This window comes from Colletes gigas, unplaced genomic scaffold (assembly GCF_013123115.1).
Source record: "Colletes gigas isolate AHSC1104 unplaced genomic scaffold, ASM1312311v1 Colletes_gigas_Sc00041, whole genome shotgun sequence".
NCBI classification, from domain to species: Eukaryota; Metazoa; Arthropoda; class Insecta; order Hymenoptera; family Colletidae; genus Colletes; species Colletes gigas.
The window spans coordinates 1,472,648-1,494,032 of record NW_025106670.1 but is presented as its reverse complement, the minus strand read 5'-3'; the positions used below and the strand labels follow the sequence as shown (position 1 = coordinate 1,494,032).

At 41.3% G+C, this 21,385-nt stretch overlaps 1 protein-coding gene across 1 annotated transcript in view; it reads right to left on the bottom strand.

Annotated features, from left to right (window-relative positions):
- The window catches only part of LOC122402879 (fibrillin-2-like), a 67,537-nt gene extending 52,376 nt beyond the window's left edge, over nucleotides 1-15,161 (bottom strand). Inside the window, exons 1-2 of the mRNA XM_043406037.1 lie at nucleotides 15,142-15,161; nucleotides 11,515-11,720 (exon numbers count right to left, since the gene is read on the bottom strand). Coding sequence (XP_043261972.1) covers nucleotides 11,515-11,720; nucleotides 15,142-15,161 — 226 coding nt within the window. The remainder of the gene's footprint in view (nucleotides 1-11,514; nucleotides 11,721-15,141) is intronic.
- Nucleotides 15,162-21,385: the final 6,224 nt, after the last annotated feature.

The following is a 21,385-nucleotide window of genomic DNA, read 5'->3' as shown; positions in this document are numbered from 1 at the left end:
TTAATTGTCAGTGAAATTTATCGTTATGAATAAACCAAATGTAATAAAAATGAAAACGCAGTTTTCGCCTTTTCAGGGAGACGAGGGCGCGTCAAAGAGCGAAACGGTTTCAAAGAGAACGCCGTTCTGTGAAATTCTCACTCCGAGAACAGATTTTCTGTCGGCGGAAAACAATTTTTAATTTTCAAACAGCAAGCTATGGTACGGCAGTTCACGTTTTCACCTTTGAACGCGCACAAGTGGGTTTAAAACTTTTATCGAAAAATAAAAGTTAAACGATGGGAATAGGAATATCAAAGAATATTTTATGAAATTTAGTTGTTGGAATATTGTCGGATACTTCGACAACTATCAAACTGGGCAAATAAAAGAAAACATTATATTAAAATAATAAAGACGATTTCAATTAGATTTTTACATTGAAATTTTACTTTAAACAAGAATGCTTCCTTCTTATGTTTTGATATTTAATATAACGAAGCGGGGTTGGTATTGGCCCATTTTATGATTAGATGAATTGAAGAATATGAACTGGCATTACTTGATGTGGAACGACACACAAGATAATCTAATACAATGTACCGAGTGCAAAGTCTGGGTTCATGATCTTGGCACAGATACTAATCAGGGAACAATCAACCATCCATACAACGAATGTGGGACAAAATGATTTTCAGTACGATTTGGGAACACTTGCAAAAGGTTCATTGTGAATATTAATAGCGAAACAGTTGTATGACTTTTTGGCACGAATAAACTACGCTCTGTATTATTAACGGACCACAAAATCCTGTAGGAAAACTTTAAATATCACGAGCGTGAAAGAGTCGGTGGACGTTAAGCGCGAGATCACGATAGTCCGAATATCGGAGAGTAAACGAATGAAAAAAGAAAACAAAAACAAAAGGTACTTGGAGAAAGTTGACGAACGGCGCGCGCTATAACGGTCGAGGCACGAATGATAAAAATAATTAAACGAGTGCTTCTGAAACTTTTATTTACCGCGACGGTATGAAATGTTTTACGCGACACCGAGTACTTACGAAGTTAAGCGACGATAAAACGTACGGTGACGTAACGCATTACGGGGATTAAAAATCGAGGGTTCGCTGCTCGGGAGAATCGGGAGGCAGGGAGATAAATGACAAATACGTTTTGCATGGATGAGCATCATTTGGGTCGACGAAATATCGCCGGGAATTCGTCGAAAGCCTGGCACACATTAGCGAGCAATATTTCTTGCAGTCAAGGAAGCAACATACGTCCGCGCTAATAAACGCTTGATCGATCGACCTGTGATTCGGTTGACCAGCGGTCAATCTTCGCGCTATACGAGCTACCAGATAAAAGAACAAATAAGCTGCCAACTGCCCGGGGGCCCGTGTGCCTCGATCCATTAACCCTTCGACTACCACGCGATTTTTAACTACGCGGACCACGCGATACAGTCCCTATGGAATCGAACGAAAAAGATCTAGGAGGATTTCCCGATAAATATTAATATTATTGGCTTTAGTACTTGGATGACGAGGTGTGTAGATGATCTAGGTATGCAATATTAAAGAAAACGAACAAATAAACTTGAAAAATGTATAAGAATGAGGAAAACATTAGTGAAAAATATCCAACAGAAATTAAGATACTTTAATAGGAACGGAAACAGTATGCGGAGAGGAGAGCAGTTGAAACCAGACTCTTTTTAGGATATTAGCGCATAAAAATGAGGAGATACAAGCACGCGTAATATAATAAGACAGAAAGAATGGAAACACGATAGCCGGTATAAACATATTTGGTACGGTTTAATGTCAGAGTATCCTAATAAAAATGGAAGAAATGCAGTCTGCGCGAAGAAATTTAATTCAGGACCGCGATGGAACAGAAAGAATAAAGAGTAATTGTCTAATATCAGAATTACATTAACTATACTTGATTCGATCGTAATTAAAAGTGTATTTATTTCATGATTAATGATCATCGAATCAATCGCGGTCTTTGATTACAACAAGTTCGATTACCTATCTTATTCATTGATCAATTACTTGATAATCAGTTATCATAAATAGTAGCATGATTTTACATTAATCATGATCTTCGATCATTAATCTTGACACAAACCAAAGTTCGTTGGTCGAGATGCTGAAATAACCGCGTTTATTTCTTCATTATTTTTGTATTGTTATTATTGCTGCTGGGAATGACGTTAACATTGTCTGTAACCGACGCTAATAAGAAGATGCGTTCCTAACAAGTAAATTACATTAGTAAAAGACGATCTCAGCGTCTGAAGTGCAGTAATGTCTAGGATCCAATTACAACGAGTCTGATGCCATGAAAATCCAATACCAACAAGGCTGTAGTAGTAAGATTCGATATCGACGACATCAGGATAGTGAAAACCCACTACGGTATTATTGAAATCACGAGACCTCGTACCAGTAATTTCGGATTCGTGCAGCACGATTGGGACAATTCGTTGAATGCACTACCAATAATACGGAATACTAAATAAATTCCGGTTTTAACGTACCAAAGGAACAAATTCCCCAGGAATTTAATATAACAGCGATTACTCCGTGTCATGAGTTCTGACAAAGAACATTCTATCCTCCAGTTTTTAGAGATAATCAGAATTTTCCTAGTTACGATAACTAAAGATTAAGAGTAACTAATGTAATTACGTGTAATTATTGAGTAGACACAAGGCATCCAACAGTGACTATCGAATCACGAAACGTGACAGTCGTTTACGAATAAATTCTGATAAATAGGGACTTGTGATATCAGAGTCGCGTAGCAGGAAACCAACCAGGATGGAGCCTTGGAATATGAACCTGCTATCTGGGATACGATATACCAGATTCATACGAGGCAATACCGACGATATCAGACTCATGGGACGAAATACCGACATTTTCGGATGCGAAGGTCTCGATTACTGTCCTATTATTCGGCCCACCATTCTGGAAGTTATTAAATATGCCTTCTTTCTCCCAAGGATGGCGTTTACAATTACGATTAAAGGAAGTCTACGTAAGCTATACATATTTTGAGAAAAGCACGCGTAGGTAAATAAACATTTAGACAGAAAAACAAGTCGCCTAATGACACAGGAAGCGGTGTATATTCAAGAACGTACCACACCGTGATTGAAGGAAAGCCGTATTGATTTTAAACTCGTGTGAGACAAGCTAACTGTGCTACGCGAGCATGTTCTGTTGCGAGAAACAATAGATACCATCTCGTCAAACGACGTTCAATTTCACTCGACATAACCACCCTTGTCGCCATAATGGCTGCGAATAATGAATGACGATACTCGAATGTTGCTTGCGTAATTTCTATCGCGATATCTCCGCGTCTGATCTCGAAACTTGGATTCTCCGATTCGAATGGCGGTACAGGGGGTTGTGGAAAACGATGCGTGGAATTGCCCCGATAGGAAAATCCATTACAAGTTCCAGCGAAACTTTGACGTCAATAAAGTACCGAGAAATGATCGCTGCGCGTTATTCGGGTCATCGATATGTTCAAAATAAATTACAAATCTCGTTTAACAAGGTTCCTGGGGTTTTAATACTCGGAGAGATCAAAAAATAGTAGCTGATCGTACGTGATAAGAAAAAGGTAGAGGCGTGGCTGATCTATCAGCCAATCGTACCCGCATTCTTTCCGATCGTTATTTTTCCAGCTGTGCACAGTACTAAGACCTACTTTTACGCCACCAAAGGCCTAATGATTGTAGCAAAAGGATCGTGAAAGGTGGTGATTGGTCGGAGCATACGGGTTACCCCTTTTGCTCTTTGCACAAAACAAAAATTCTTTTATGCACCCGGTATAATTCAAGAACGAAAAAGGTTTGTCGTGCGAAATTCCACGAATTATGTCGCATGCAAAAACGGAGCGAAATAAAAAGCAGCTCTCGTCCCGCAATTGGACACAGTTACATCCCGCTATACAAATTGCAAATCTCCTGTTCCATCGCTACCTCTGACCCCAAGTAGGCCGGAACAGGAGATCAAGAAAAGAAGAAAAAAAAAGGATCCACGGTTCCAGGAGTCTTACTCCGTGAGGGAACTGCTCGGCAAAACAAGATTCTTTCGCGGTGTCGCACAGTAGTGGTAAAAAAATCGTAGAAATTTCAAATTAATTATCAAATAATAACACAGTTATCGGTAGCGATCGAAAGAACTCTTCTCTTTCGTGTTTCAATTTGAAAAATATTTCGAAACAAATGATATGTACAAAGAAAATTTGATTATACGAGGCGCGCGAGCCACGGTTTGTTCGAATAATCAACGTCCACTGTGAAATTTTCAGACACCCGGGGGCGAAGTTGAGAATTTGTTTTTTTTTTTTTTTTTGTGTCGCGTTTCGGACGACTCCGGGTCGCGTCGTCTATTATTTGCACCATTTGGACCGCTAAAAATTCGATGCTTGGTGCTCCAGAGGACGGTCGCGTTAAATGCCCGGTGAAAAATGCACCCGGAAACCCGTCGAAAACGCTCCGCAAACGGAGAACCGTCGTCGAGGAATTTGAATTCCGACTGGTGCACGGACCAACCACCACTGCCAAAAGTGACAACGCGAGTGGCGTTAATTGCCCGGCAAGTGGTAGAAAGGGAAACCGATTCGATTGATTCCGAAGTCTCGGGAGAGATGGGAACATTGTTCTCGATGCATCTTCTAATTAATAGATTATTTTGGACGCGTCTTAAAAAACAAATTGTCCGTGAAAATGACCATGGAACTCCGCGTATTTGAAATAGCTGTTAAATTTAAATGGACCGAATTCTCATCAAAATTTTAAACAACGAATAAGAAATGAAATCCGATTAAAGGCACAAAACTGTTATTGCACGTTATTGGATGTTCGCGGTCCCGTTGCACCGTCGTTCAAATCTGCCTCATCGCGTGTTAAATATTGTTGAATACAGTATGATTTAAGGGGATCAATGTCCTCCAGGATTCCTGCGTACAAAGCGTTCTGTGTTCAGAAAGGGAAGCCCCGAAGCGAGCGATTCACCATAAATCCTCGTCTCCCTTTTCCTCTCCATCTTTCCGTCACTCGGAATCCTGCTGTCTGGGTTCTCTCGTGTCATCGTCGGCCCTTTAGATCCGATCGCGTTGGCAAAACCAAAGTTCCGGCTCCAGGTCATCGCGTTCCACGATTGCTCCGAGCTAAAATTCTGCGTTTCAAACGTTCCAACGTCACGAATCGAATTGGCTACGAGTTAACGCGGAACACGCGAAATTATTTGAAAAAAAGTTTCGATATCAAGAAAGTTCTCCAGCCAAGAGTACGCGTTATCGATTCCGTTTGCCAATGAAAAGATATCGTTTATCAATTTGTTAGAACGAACGTGGCAACGAACCAAGCGTAGAACGTTAGATCCAATTATTTGCAGTCGCGTCTGTCCGATACAGACTCCGCGAATTCGAGTTTTCGAGCATGTAAAGTCAGTTAAATCGATTTATAATTACTTGGCCGCTCGACGAAACTACCGATTGTTTGCTTCCAAGTCGAACTAAAACGTTACGTTGATCGATCTGGAAATTGTTACGAATACCGAAACTGTAAGCTATGGTCGCTGGGACCGGTGACTTTTTTTGATACGTTGATCGATCCAGACCAGACTGACCCCGATTCGAAAATATGGTTAAGCGTTGTACGTTCGGTAGTAGATGCAGTTAAATGAGGTGCGAAATACTTTTCCATTCGATTGGGTAGAGGACGGGTGTATGTACCCACATTATGCAGATGAAAGGTACGGATGCAGGGTATTCCACGGAAAAGACGATCTTGGAGGGATTTTTCAAGATACGTGAAAACCTAACTGAATTATAAACCAAGCTATCTTCTAATTTCACGACAATCCTACCGAGTCATTTCTTTTTGATGAAGTGACAGACGGACAAGACTGCGTTTTATTTATGTAAAAGATTAAGGAACGCTCGCTGGCCAGAGTAATAAGATTTAGGGTACCGGCATGAAGCTATCAGGTAAGCTGACTTTATGAGGAGGCACGTAGCGAGCTGTCCCTCTTAAACTCTCCTTGAAGGATGTTCCAGACTCTGCATGCTACGAAGATATCTTAAAAAATCCAATTTTAGTTGGAATAGGATCACTGGACCTATGATTTCTCCAAGCTGGAACTCTGTATTCGTCCCTCGTGCGCTATTCTGCTCCATTCCCTCGGAATTGAACTTTGGCGTTAAATAAATTTTTAGCTTCGATAACTTTAATCAACACTGCTTCAAGAACGTGTCTCTGCCCAAGTTCTCTGAAAGTTTTACACGATTATATGATTTAATTCGTATCCAATTCGTCCAATAAAAAATGTTGATTCGCTGAACTGTAATTGACAGTTTCTACTCTGGTTCTGCGCGCGTTTCTATCGCTTCGCTCTAAATCAAACGACCTGTCCAGGCTAGGATTTATCTTCGAGCCGAAATCGCAGAGTCAGGAGCAACAATCAACGCTATCCGTGGGACGGAAACAATTTTTATCCTCGGCCATTTCGCCGCGCCAGTTTTACGAGCGAAAGAACGGAGTGCCCTACGTTTCCCCGGCTGAACTTCGAGATAAGATGGTCACATTTCCTGCTTTCGTGCAAGTATCTATGGTTCCGCGGTCGCGTCGGAGGCTCGGGTTCTTCGTGGCCGGTTGTGTTGACAAACGAAAGAGGCACGCCGTTACGCCGGTACCTCGTGATATCTCAGTTCCTTTGATGGCCAACCGCCGTCCTGGGACTCCGTGTGTGTGCTCCACGAGTCGAGCGAAACACCGTGACCTCTCGACCTTCTTAAGGAGGGCTTCGATGAGTGGCCACTTCGTACAGAGAGTCGATCCGGAAGTATATCGTCGAGTTCTCTGGTAAACCGCCAACGAGAACGCCTTTTCGAAGATCCTGCGTCTGGCTGCTGAGTGATAAAGGGCTAAAAGCCTGGTATTTATGCTACGTTGCCCGGCAATTAACGATTTCGAACCAACGCCGTACTGGCTGGCTACGAAATAGATGCTATCGCTTTGCTGGCGTATATAACATAGCTCGAGTAAACCTAGGTCCACTTACTCTTCCCTTCTAACGAGACAAAACATCCAATAAAAATCCAATGGAACAGTTGAGATTGATTAGATATAAACAAAGCAATCTCTGTCTTCTTCTCATTCTTCTAAATACTAAGCTAAGTTTATTTTATTACCGATGGACCTATTTATTTCTTAAGCGTGAAGATGATACAAGCGAATTTACCGCGACCGTTGTATGGGTACTTTGACACGTATTTGGGACGCGGTTATTGGATTCCAGCGCAGGGAAATGATATGATACTCTACAGAATTGCTTTCTATTTAGGAAGATCGTGCAGCGAAATTAATAAAAAAAACCCGCGCGAGGACAAAAAGTTTCGACGAATAAAACGTTTTATTGCGCTTTAACGATAGATCGGGGTGGGTGCATTCCGACTCAAAGGGGAACCGAATCGATAGGAAGCACTAAACGCGTATGATAAAAGTTCAGTTCCGGTGCATGATGGTGAACCCATTGAAACTCATAATCCGCGCATCTGCATGAAACTCGCGGTGGTATGGTCGAACTCGTGCGATGATGAAAGCAGAGACGCCACAGAATCGGTATCAAGGAAGTGAGTACAAGAGAGCACTTGTACTTTTCCAGGTACCAGCGGGCTTTGAAACCAGCCCGCTTTTCACGGCAATTAATTAATGCGCCTACGAATGTAGAACCTGTCCTAGAGTATCGTAATTCATCGCTGCGAGACCTTAAAATGCACCGCGAAACGCAAAAATGAAAGGCGAGAAGAACAGACGAATGTAACGACGGAAAATAAATTTTTGCCCGCGTTGTAAAGCCTGTAAATAACTTTGAAGCGCTTCTCGAAACCATTCTCGACGAAGTGAAACGTAAGAATTCGTTGTAAATTATCTCTCTTTTAGTAAAATGCAGGGGGTTTAAAACCTTAACAAAGCGAATAGAATTTAAAATAGTCGGCTGTGATAAATGCGATTAAATTCGTTAAACTTTAAACGTAATTAACTTGATTGAAACGATCAATAATTGCTCGCGGACCGAGTCGAGCTAAATCTTCGGGTTATTGTTGGGATTCTCGGATTTTACGCCAAGGTGGACACAAAAACTGTTGGCTCTACACAAGGTTCGTGGAACCGAGTTATTTGGTAAATAGACAAGTACAATAACCTTTTACTAAAACTAAAAATTATCAACGAGACTTTATTTCGTTGCAATCTAATCTGATGGCGAATCGATGGATTTAATTAGGGGATAAATCAAGTACGTAACTAACTGCAAATTCGTATCAAGGTGCTTCGTATCAAGCTGAGAGCGAACAGTCGTGCAAATGGAAAAAGTGCACGGCGTTAACCGGTGTTTTTGCGCCGGTATATCGAGCGAAACCGTAGATTACGGAAGATCTATTATGGCGTTATCATTTTACGTGATAGAGAAGCATCGTCGCAGCGTGAGTCTTCGTCGACGTCCCGTCGAGTCTGGAATTTAACGTAGGCGCTCGCAATCGCGGCGTGTGTCTATCCAAGGCGCACGAACAACATAGTCATTAAGTTGTTACTTGCTGTTACGCGTTCGAGCAACTAAAATAGAACAGTTCGACGAACAACCCGATGAACACGTACAGTTGGACATTAATGAAATTCGGTTCGTAAAATGACTAAAACGAATTGCCTTAACTTTGGTGGGAGGATCCTCGAGCCCACCTACGTTATCCCTACTTATCTTTGGAACCCCATGAAAGGGGTTTCTATCATAACAATACGATATCATCGGGTTCTAGTTTTCGTGGAGAGGAAGCAATATTACGTGCACGGTGACCGACAACCGGACCACCGTGGACGTACGAAAATATCTATAAGCCTTGGCGACCACTATTTCCGAGACAAGAAATGTACGCGTGTAACCGGCACACGGCGTGTCCGTCCAGACGGAAAGGAAGATGTCGTCTTGCCTCTCGAATGCAACGCGCGAGACTGCGGCAATAAATCAAAGCAAAATCCCGTTGCTTTCGATCCCGAGCGAGTTTGGGTAGGAAAGGGGTGCTTTTCAGGTCCACGGCCCCTGGGATGTGTCGTGTTACGAAAAAGCCATTCGTCATCGTTGCCCACCACCTTCTTCCGTTCTGCTTTCTTTTCTTCGCGGATGCTTCCACGCCCAAACGTCTTCGAAATCACCCACCCGTCCCGAACCTTTTCTGTCCTCCGATTCCCTCCGATTCCCTCCGATTCCCTCCGATTCCCTCCTCTTTCCCATCTTTGCCATATATGAGAACAAATCTCTCGCGACCCGTTCACGGTTTAACCTGGCAACCAGATACACGGACAACGTGATTTAATGGACCGACGGGTCTTGGGGGCCGAAAATCGTTATGCGAATTGGTCCTCGAAAAGATTGCGATCTTATGGCCGGTGTGTAAAGAAACCATCGATCATTGTACGTTTCAACACAAGAGGATCGTACGATGTGTTAACGAAATAAGCGTTAACTTGATATTAGATAGCAGATGAATAGCCCTAATACTCGCTAGCATAAAATCGCAAGCTGAACGTCGAGATTGAATATATCTTATTTGCCGTAAGTCAAACTTGGCGAAAGAACACTTTGGCATTATGACACTCGAGGCTGCACTTGGGTATAATGTCATGTATCCCGAGCCCAAGTATCTTGCCAGACGTCGACGTAATAATACGGCAAACGGCCCACTTCACTCACGATGATATCGTTCGAAGCGAAGATAATTTTTTTTTATACTCCTACGTCGCGCCTCGGTACTTTTAAACGATCCATTCTGTCGCAACGCTCTTTTTTCCGCGCGTACAAATTCAAACTCTAACCGCCGTAAACTAATGCTTCATTTTCGTCGTTGGAGGCGGGACGGGGGCTCGAACGACCCGATTAATTAAATCACAAGAGCTTTCGACGTGGCCGTTCCATTCGTGCAAACATGAATAGAGCATTCAGCTTTTTTTTTCTCAGACGTATGGAACGTAAAAATGCCACCCCGCCCATCGGCCTTACTGACGCTTTAACGAAGCTCAAGATAGATTTATTAGCCACAAGTTCAAGCGAACGACCGAAGGTTAATCTTCTACTTTCGACACCGACTGCGTCCAATTTCCTTTCGCCCCAATTTTCCATATTTAGGAATGATCGGTATGACTTCTAATTTCTTTACTTGATATATCGTTTGCCATCTCTTTTTTTATTTTATTTATTCAATAAACGAGAAGCCATAGGATATTTAAATGCATTGAAAATTTGCAAGGAAATATTAAGCGGATAAGAAATTGTAACAAGTTCGCTGTTATAGTTGGAGCAGAATTAATTTGGCGCCCAAGGCCACTTCACTTACGTGAATCTTATCAAACGCGTCATTCACTTTTTAAGTCGTGCCAGCTTATGGCTGCGTTTGACAGGTGGAGAACGTGCACGTAGAGGTTTATACGGTAAAACGAAAGATGGAACAATGGGGGGAGAAAAACTGAATGCCACGTGGCAGGGATAATCTCTCGGTGGCCTCGAGCAGTCACTTCATTTTGTTTCACATGCAACAATGTTACTCAAACTTTTTAACCGCGATTCGCTTGAACGCAACAAATAATTCGGTAAGCCGACCGTGGTATTTTATCGTCAGATGCAAGCTCACAAATACTGCTTCAAAGTATGAAATTTATGCAATAATTCTACTCCGATTATAAGAGCAAAATAAATTTTTTCTACCATTAAAATTGGTCCGTATCTAATTATGTGGTTCCCTTGTTAGGGACTGAAACGCGGTTGAATAAATCATCGTAGAATATTATCGATGCTAGCTATTTCGAACAAAGTAAAATTGTTCAAAGGTCACGCGACGATGAAACGACAGGAACGTTTATTTCGTTCGTCGAATGAAACGACAATATCATCACCGATCGAGGACTCCTTTGTTGCAAAACGGAAACACTTGGACGAGCGAGAAAACAACGAATGGGTCAGTTGAATACACGTTTATCTGGATAAATCACGAACAACATGCTTATCCTTGTTTTCATACGTTTGTTCCCGCCTACGCAAATACGCAATGTCCACAAATACATGGAGATTCGTTCGTTCGTCTCTCCGTTCAATATTATTTGTTGCGTTCCGTTCTATAACTGCTATTCGTTTCGTCGCATTCAAAGAGAATCGTTGTTTTCAGTCAACAAATGTCGCGCACGTATTAATAAAAATTCTCTAGCTCGGCGATCAAAGCGTTCTCATCGTTTTAATAAAGAATCGTTCGGTACAGAGCATTCGAAGATGTTAGCACATGTGTGCAAGTATAATATTCAAAACAATTAATTAAAGAATTAATCTTTATGCAAGAAAAAATTTTACCGAATACTGAATTTTCCAAAAGAGTATGGAAGCTGGCTATAATATGTACTTGCAGCATGCGATTACCATAGAAGCGTGAAGCGTGTAAATTAAAGTGCTTGTCTCTTACCATAAGGGACACATTTTGGGATAGGATGATTCCAGCCGTCGACGGTGCAAGTCACTATTTTATGACCCTTCAATCTACGGCCTGGTTCACACGAGTACACGGTTTGTAGAGTGCCATCTTTGAGGATCCTCTCTCTCACCGTGCCCCATTGAGGTGGCTGCACCAAGGGACAATTCCCGAGAATTCCTGAAAGTCGAACAAGAGACCTTTAATCACAGATAACCTCGAAAAGACACGGAGATTGTATGACTATATGTATTAACGTTTATTTGAAACGGAATGATTAAATTTAACACACTTTGGTGAACGATTACGACTTCTCGATGGTACTACGTGAAAAAAGAAATCAAAACAAATCGAAAATCAAGAATATAATTTTTTTGTTCGAAGCGTCGTTTTTGAGATACGCGAATTTGAAAGTTTACGAGTTGCTCTGATATGTACGAAGGATAGTTTAGGATGCGCGAAGATGCGCGCGCAGTCGCGAAATAGAAGCGACAAGAGATGAGAGAAAGAAAATTATATTGAAAGTAATTTTACAGCTTAAGAAACGCTGCCTTAATACACACGCACTCAATGACGAACTAAAGTCGATTGAGTTTGTTCTTTCAAAAGAAAGGATGTATTAAAAAATGTTCATATTACTGCTATTACGTCGCAGAAAATTCTTCTGCGAATTACGTTTATTCGCAAGGTTATTACATAGCAATTTCATACAGAACTACGAATGGATACGTACTGTTGGTTTGAAGTAGACATTGGTCACACTGTGCCTTCAGTTTGTCACCTTTTATTTTATTAATTTAGAAACACTATTCATGTACATTGTACCGCGTCAACGCTTGACGCCATCTTGCTTTCTACTCGCGCACACGCTAGACGCGCCCTCTCCTTCTCTAACTACCACGAGCGCACTCTCTCGGCTAGTGACTGATCTACTTTTGAACAGTATGAACAGTAGTAGCGCGAACATATACTATTATCTAATATGGAAATATACACATTCAGCTAAAGTAAATTACGTTTAACAAATTCTATTAAACAAAATATGAAAGAATAGATAATTTTCTGCAGATAAAATTTGCCTTTCTATAGATGGTATCCTGATTAAATTAAAACAGAAAACCGTAGGGCTGTCGATACGTCACCAAGTAGAGTTTATTGCACAAAAACAATATGTTTCATTACATATAAGTAATTTATTATAAAAATATTCATAAAAGTAGAAATAAAAGTAGAAATACGCATAACGTAGGGGATGCAATGATTTGAGGTGCGAAATATAATAAATCCGAGGTTCTGCCGGACCGAATGACGAGGTTCAGGGCGATAACGTTTTCGTATCAAAAGGACGAGCAAACTTCTGGCCCAATCTCCGAAGGATCATCCACGAAACTTCTGTCGTTTAATTAATACTCGAGCGCTTACGATCCTTGATCAATATGAACTTGTGAAAGTTCAGGGCGACGCGGTCAATTCACTATTCGCGTGGCTCGATGTTCCTCAAAGGGCCAAGAAACGTTGCTTACCAAAGGCAGAGGTAATAGATAAAACAATTTTAATTATCTCATTATAATTAATCGATCACTTGGCATTGAAATAATTGTGACGTCTCGCGAAAATAGCTTGTATTGTTTTCTTAACGTTGCTCGACAAACGATTGAAATTAAAATAAATTAGCGAGTCTCGCGAACGTGTGCGTGTCGAGTGTAGCAAAAAGTGTGTACATTGACTCGGCCGTAACGCAATTTGAAAACCCTATCCCGTCGGTGCTGTAGAGCAATTAGAAGTACAAATTACACATCGGATATCGGTGTTCAAAAGGCCCGTAATCCGAGCGTAATACCGCTACGTGCAAACTGATTCGGTGAAACGCGCGTTAAGAGCGCTGCCTCGTAAACGCGTGGATGTTTTCTCGAAACCGCGGAAAAATTCCGCATCGACGTTCAAAAATCAACATCATCGAACGAAAAGGTTACACAAGGGAGCCGCGGCCGTGACAAAGGCGACAGGCGGGGGCGTTTGGCGCTTAGCGTAATTTGTTCACCCCTGCAAATTCGCGCGGTCAAACATCGTGCACAAACTTCCAACGGGAAAACAAACGATCACGAGTCTTTTATGGAAGCAATCTGCGCGAACTGGGGCCCCATTTACTTAATGCAGCTTGGCTGTAGTGACTCCCTAATTAATGTCACCGCGATCTCTCTTCCGAAAGGCGTGTTGCCTCCCTCTAGATCAGATCTACGTCTTTTTCTCCCGGAATGCAAATGGTAGGCGGTGTAAAATTTAATTATTTCGTTTGCCATTTGAAATTAATATTTTAATTAAAATGGGATATGTTTTGCGTATAATGACCCTGCGTAGACGTAGAACTGCGACAAAATAAGTTTGTTTGAAAATGAATTATAAAGTAAAGAGTTATGGTGCATGGTATTTATCTTTTTTCTCGCAGTTGTACGCCTTTGTTCCGCTTTGGTCGCGCAAGTAACGCACTAAGCCACCCCGCCTCCTTTTCACGACAGCCAGTCCAGTCTCTACTCGTATACTTCATCCGTTAGGAATATTTTACGACCACGGCGCAGGGAGGAACTGGCGAAGTAAGCATGTCGCAGATCCAAGGATATACGCATTGTTACACACAACCACGTCGAGATTATGGCGCTTCGAAATGCTTCTCTGCGTAAGCACGCTATTGGTTAAGAGATTTCCGTAAAAACGATTGCAGATTTCCCAGACAAATCGGATGAAATCCGCTGAATTTTCGAATCCGTATTCGCTAAATGTTACTGCCGGATTCTGATCGGAAAGATTTTACTATCGATCGATACACGAACGACTTTTTTCCAAATCATCGACATAAAAACACTGTACGAAGCCATACAAATCCGATTTGTGCAGTTCCATCGATCAGAAAAATAAAAAACATCTATCTCTTCGATGCGACGTAATTATAATAGGCGTAACACGTTTTGCAATGCAACGGTGTATTAGTCTTGTCTATTAAATTATTATCATTAACTCGTCAAAGCAGCTACGAAAGCCACTTTTCCCGGCTTACGAAAACACATTTTTCCAGGTCTGCATTTAATCGAGCCAGCGGACCCGACGAACCGACGACCCGAACGCTGTTTGTATTAGCGCAAATCGGATAACGTCACCGGCTCGTGCAGATTCTAAAATAATGCGCTTCCAGGGGCCGTCGTTAATGTTCCCCGTTCAAAGCAACGTTCGTTGCCCGTTTAAGTACACGGCTTTCACTCACCTCACCGGTTATTTGATTCACCGTTACGGACTTTGGGACTTTTGGGTAGCACGCGGTTTCAAAGAGTGCCACGAAACTCCTTTTGCCAAACGAATTCCCCTTTGCCGAGCAATGGAAATAAAAACGGAGAGAAAACTATCGATGGTGGTATAAGATTTCGCCTATTACAGTTTCTTCTTCGAAAAGACGGTTCACCGGAGTAGAATTCTTGCGGCGAAGTTCGCGCGGGACGTCAGATGGTCGATTACATCTCGCGTAACTAATCTCGAGTTATCGATCTATGCAAATTATGGTCGTGTTAGTAAACTCGAGGGAAGCCCTGAAATCTGCACATATCTTGGAATACCTTAAGGCGGGTGACTCACTTGCCGTGAGTCAATAGCATATTTCACGCGCCCAGGCATCAGCGTTATCGCGTTAACGCGTGTAACTTCCCGCCTGTGTCACGGAAGCCCACATCGCCTGAAGTTTGCGGAAGTAAACCTATCGAACGTGGAATGTATGGAGTTCCTGTGTCCGAAACGTTCGCACAATTTCGTTCGTTTAAACTAATTACGGTCGATCGGGATTGAACACGGAATAGAAGCAGATCGGCGTACAATTGATAGAGTTTTAACAAGACTTAAATAACTTCCTTTCATTTTGCGTGATACTTCTTTGTGGCGATTCGTTATTAAGAACGACATTCCCTTTGTATTAACAGATCGATCCGGCTCTTTATTGAAACAAAAGACGCTTCCCCATGTTAAGAATACTTGTGCCTGCATCAAAGCTAAGGAACTGTATTTAATTTATAATGGTTCCTTGGGTACTTCATGTTTTCTCCGAGCTGTTTATAAATGCTGTTTCTTGTAAGATTCGCGTGCTCGACTATCGATCTATTCAAATAATGATCGTCACCGACTGTAACCAAGATGCAAGATAAGATGGAAAAGTGGTTTGAGAAAAAATATGAAATTCGTTTTGCCTCTAAACTTGATTAATGGTTCTTCGAGTATTTGAAAGATAACGGGAACAAGGATGTGAAAGTTTCTATGTTCTAACGAGTTATTGATCTACATTATAGGAATATACGCTATAAGATTCGACAACTTATATGTACCTGTTTAACAAATTAGTTGGCGTTTTGTCCAGATTATGTTAATTGAAAAAGATTCAAAACTTTGAAAATCGGGAACTTTTAATCATTATTTAAATACACTTGCTCTTGAGCGTCTTGACAGGTCTTCGTAAATCTTAAACGATCTTGATGTTTCTGCATCTTAAACGGTCTTGAAATATTTAATGAACCTTAAACGCCTCGCAGTTTGAATACTTTGGTACAAACTATATAATTGACGTAAAATATCGGAGAGAGTCTGGAAAATACTAACGATCTTGCCTTTACGGTTTACGTCGTTTACGTAATTTTATGTATAATTATTAAATGGTGAAAACTTTAACGTTTCTATTTTCATTTATAATTTCCTGGAATACGATGTCCCCAGTGTGATATGTCCCTCGAGTCCGATCATAGATCACCAATAGTGGATGTATGGGTTTGTTATTATGGAATTCCCGAATTTGGTTGGTTGACAATATTCCACGTGCTCCAAGTCAATTCTGATTGGACTTACGTGACCTATATAGTCTGAATCGAACTCGAACTGGTCCAGACGCATTACGCTGCTGTATTCGACGATCGATGTATTCGTCACTGCTAAGCCTATTTGTCAGGAATCATCGATATTGTATCTCATGGATCAATGATCATGTTCTACGATTCGTAAGACGCGTATATGCACGCTGTCCGCAATTCGTGAATAGTTTCTAACACCGTTCAAAGCCCGCACATTCGAGGTTCGCTGGTTAATGAGCAACGTATCGCTCGACAACATGTTGGAAAACATCCTTTGCTCCGCGTTCGATAAATACCAAATGCGTAGTTCCATCATAATAAATTGTACGATTCGACTGCCTTTGATGTTAAATTTCGCCACTCTGAATCGATATTGCTAGCAGTACTTTGACCGAAATTAAATTCTGCATCCTGCAAATGGTCTACGCTATATTGATGTTTAAAGGATGAAATTTTTGTTAAATTATAAACACCAATTATCCAAGTATCGTAAAGTTGGTTCCAAAGGAAGACTAAGTAAGAAATCAGTGCACTCAACGTTCGAACATCCTTTCTGTAGAAGGCGAAAGTTTTCACATTCATAATTCCGGGAAAAACGGAAGGATACGTAGAGGAACGCACGAAGTTTTAGTCGGCAGTTTTATCAAACGTAAACGTAATTATTCCCGGGAATTTTAAACCGAAAGTTTATCAACTCGCATAAAATTGTCTCGCGGAGGACTTCCGCCTACCGAAGAAGCACGATCTTTTCGTAAATGCGATTCTATGAAGATAGCAACAGAGATCCAACGTTCAGTCACAATATAATGCATTAGCTGTCATAGCGTCTATCTCTTCGAAACTTAACCTGTTAAAACTTTATCGCGCCTCTTGCCATCGAAGGAAATCGCGTTTCTCGTTTCGTCATGCTGAAACTGTTACCCTCCCCTTCTACGATACCCGTTCCTAAACTCTTCCAAGTTTGCCATTTGCGCAGTCCATTTTCCCGAGACTGCGTCGGTACTTCTCCTTGAAAGATGTTCAAACGATCTTTGACGATTTAGTCGCACTCGAGGAAGTGGTGCTGGGATGGGATAGGCTCTAAAACGCTTCTCTGGTTTCACTTTAACAAATCGTCGTATCTCGCGGAAGAATAGACCGCCCTGTACGTGAACGCGAAACACATCTAACAACAATAAGCGTACCTCGTGCACAAACGCCAGCACACCTTCTCAAAGAATAGAAATCATGTTACACGGTCCGTGGCATTCTTACAAAACCCGATCGTACAGAATTACGCGCGCGTTAACTCCACGGATGCTCGAAACCGAATTCATTCACGATCAACCACTCACACCTCGTTATTTCGCTATTTTTTTATCAGAAATTTTTGTCTACATCTTATAAACAGACGTTGGTACGAATCAGACCTCGTTAGTAGATTGTTAATCGATACTGAACGTTTCAATATTGATTAAAGATTAAAGTTTCTAAATTTCCCAATACTAAATTCTACCATCATTAATCGTTTCTTTGGATGCATTTTGCTTACTTTTACAACAACTTTTCACACTTTTATTCTTTCGTATGTCATGCATCGATCGAATGACAAGCCAAAGGAATCGCTGATTGACATACTCGGTAAACCTTAATTGCAAGAGATAGACGATGGAGAAGCGTGTCAAACACACGACCCGATTGACCTTTTTAGCATTCGATATTTCTTTCTTTTTATATGAATTTGACTGTGCAAAGTATTTGCAAAAAATTCCCGAAGAAAGTTTTAAGAAAACGCTTTGTGACTACGAACGGAGCGAAACAACGTATGTAAATCAGTTTGTGTGCGGTGTATCGAGTATTCTGCTCCTTATCGGCGTAGGTCGAAGGTGTATTTACACGAGAAATTTACCCGTTGCCTGTTTACAAGCACGATCGTTTCGACTTGCGGTCCGACAGTTGTCCGATACAACTAGTACGAACGTTGTTTCCTTCGTGTACCCTCTCGAGGTTCCATCGTTGCTGATAGCCGTCATTTCGAGCATCTGTTGTAAGCAGGTTACTGGAAAGACGCATCTCCCTGTCGTACTTACGGTAACAACATCGCATGAACGGCTCAACGTTTATGGGAGCGGAAAAAATGAGTCGCACTCGCGACACGAGCGACGACATCCTTCCTTGAATAACCTTCCATGCAACTTAATCCCATGGTCGATGAATATGAATCGATTCGAACGTCGTGCATTTTTATTTTAAATACATTTTAGTACTTTTTACGAGACGTGATTTCTTTAATTAGGTGCAAGCATCGCATTAAATTCATTAAATGTCAAGACGATATTTTAGTATTTAATTTCTGTTGCAAATTTTCAATTTGTTTTTATATGAAGCGTTCTTTTTTATTGTACTACGATTTTCAATACAAAAATCTGCTTGCGAAGTGATCGATAACATTTCCATTGACCACCAAATATTATTTTCGATATCGGAGTACATTAAATATTTACGCGAGCCCACATTACGTTAATAATTTCCAAATTACGAACGAACGTTATTTACAAGGCTTCTGTATTTGAAAACCTTCAAACGAGAGACCAGAGTTAGTGTTCTCATAAATTAATCCACTTTTATCAGCTTTGCTTCCCCCACGTTACTAATCATAACTCATTTGTCGAGGTAAATTATATGCATATGAAATAGTCGGAACGTTTTGCAATATAAAATGATAATCCTCACCAACGACGTATTCACGATGTTCATAATTTCCATATATTATTTATGATATTCTCCGGCCATCCAATCAAAAACTGATTGGCCGTCCAATTTGCCCCTTGAAATTCGATCTCCTTTCTTCATCCCTTCCGGTTTTTGCAGCATTACGCGATTACGCGGTTATTCGTCACTATAAAATTAGCATGAAAATATTCGTGGCGCGCACAGCGCGTGTAAAAAATGTAAATATGTAATGAATATGAAAAATACAAGAATATTTAAATGCCTCATGAAATATAATATTCCAAAATATATTTCTCTGATTACTTGTTCAATATTTTCGCTTGAAAAAAATTGTGACTATTCGTAAAACGTAAACGAACATGTGTGCAAAATGTCGAAATTAAAAGCTCTGTACTTCTTTGGAGAAAAAAAATGAAACTCTAGAGCAGAATAGCCTCTTGACATTACGTGGCACTTAACTGCACGCAGCACATCCTATTGGTTTCATAACGCGAATTCAGTACATCAAGTGGCGATGTACATTTTTTAAAACACCCTGTACGTAGAGAACAAGCAATCACGCTACTCATCCAACATTCATTATTCCTCGTCGTCGGTTGATCCAGCCGATGCAACCTGCCATATCAGGGCAGACGCGGCTGTTGAGGTTTAAAAGCTCCATCGTTCATTTCGTCTGCTCTCCTCGTTCACGTTGTCGGTAAACCTGCATGTATGTACCTCGTCATCCGAAACACGGGCTCAAGTGCTTGTGCATACGTTTGCATAAGGCGAGAACGAGGTAAAGCTATGTCCACACGGTACCCTCCACGAGCTTCCCCTTTCTTTCTCTCTTCCGGTCTCCACCGCTTATATCATCCTGTCTTTTATTACTTTTTTGCGCTATTCCCTCGCTTATAGTTTCGTGTACTATCCGACGAGCATATTTTCTCACTTCCTTCTAAACTCGTTTACTTTTATTCGTCGCTACGGCTGTTGTTCTTCCTTAGCCAACGCTATTCCTAACTTTCCGTACCACTTTCGCTTTCTTCCGTACATACAACAGGACTACAAATACACGGACTCCGTGATTTCTGCTCTATTTTTTATGCCAAAGCCTTTGCTATTCCAACAGCTTTGAAATTAACTGTCAATCTATAAATGCATCAGGACAATTCCTTCCTTTTCACTCTTCTTTTTTCATTCCTGCGCTCCTCTCTTCCACAGGAGTTACTTTTCATTGTATGCTTTCCTTTGATCTTTGATCTTTGACCTGTCACTCTTCTTTAGCTCTTCCCTCACCACGCTCCTTTCTGGTTTTATGATTTTCCTTCCTGTCACATATTTGCCTCGCGTTCAAACATTTACCGAGGCTGGCGCCGATATTATCATGGTCCTCGAGTTGTCTGACACAGCGAATCACGAAATTACACGCTGACATCGGACATTTACCATAATGCTCCGGTTGTTCACTTCGCGTTGCGATATCTACGATAAGCCTATGGCGATGCATCGATCACCGAGAAAACCCTTCTAATAATAGACGTCAACATTTATCTACGTATATCCTTTGTATTTTAAGAAGAAAAAGAAAATGGAAAAGGTAGATTTGAAATCGAAGAATCTCGGTTACGTTCGTATTTGGCGAGGGATTCTAAATGGAGGCAATTCGAGTATATCGGGGTTCGGAGACGCGTGTATCGCAAAGCCGGACGCGGAAGGCTTGCAAATACTTTTTTCCCACACGTAAGCCCGAAAGCGCGACGCAACGAATCGTGGCGAATACGAGCAAGTGACGAATGAAAGCGCTTGCTTTGGCTGACCTACATACAGCGCACAGGCCACGGTGTGCGTTTCCGATTTCCAATTTCAAAACTTTAAACCGTTCCGCGGTGACGTTTGAAATTCCTCGACTTTCTTCTGAATTTTCCAACGTATGCAAATACGTTCGTGCCGCGTTTCCGATTTGCTGCTACTTTCGCGGACGAATTCTGCGCGAATTCCAATACGTGCGCTCGATACGCGCGTACGCGAACAGACGTGCAAGTCGAATTCACCGCGTAACAGAATAATAGAATAAATAAGACGGATAAAATGACAGATATTTATAAATGTTTCGTTCTCGAGATGATTGAATTTGAAAAGTTGTTGGATTCGCGCGCGATTAAATTCGATTTGCCTTGGCGCGTCTGACCATTAATCATTCTTTCTACTTGGGCCGATGTCCAAGCCGTATTCTACTGTACTCGAGTGAAAAGAAATTTCTCATTTTCTTACGATATATAAATTATTTACCGAATAAT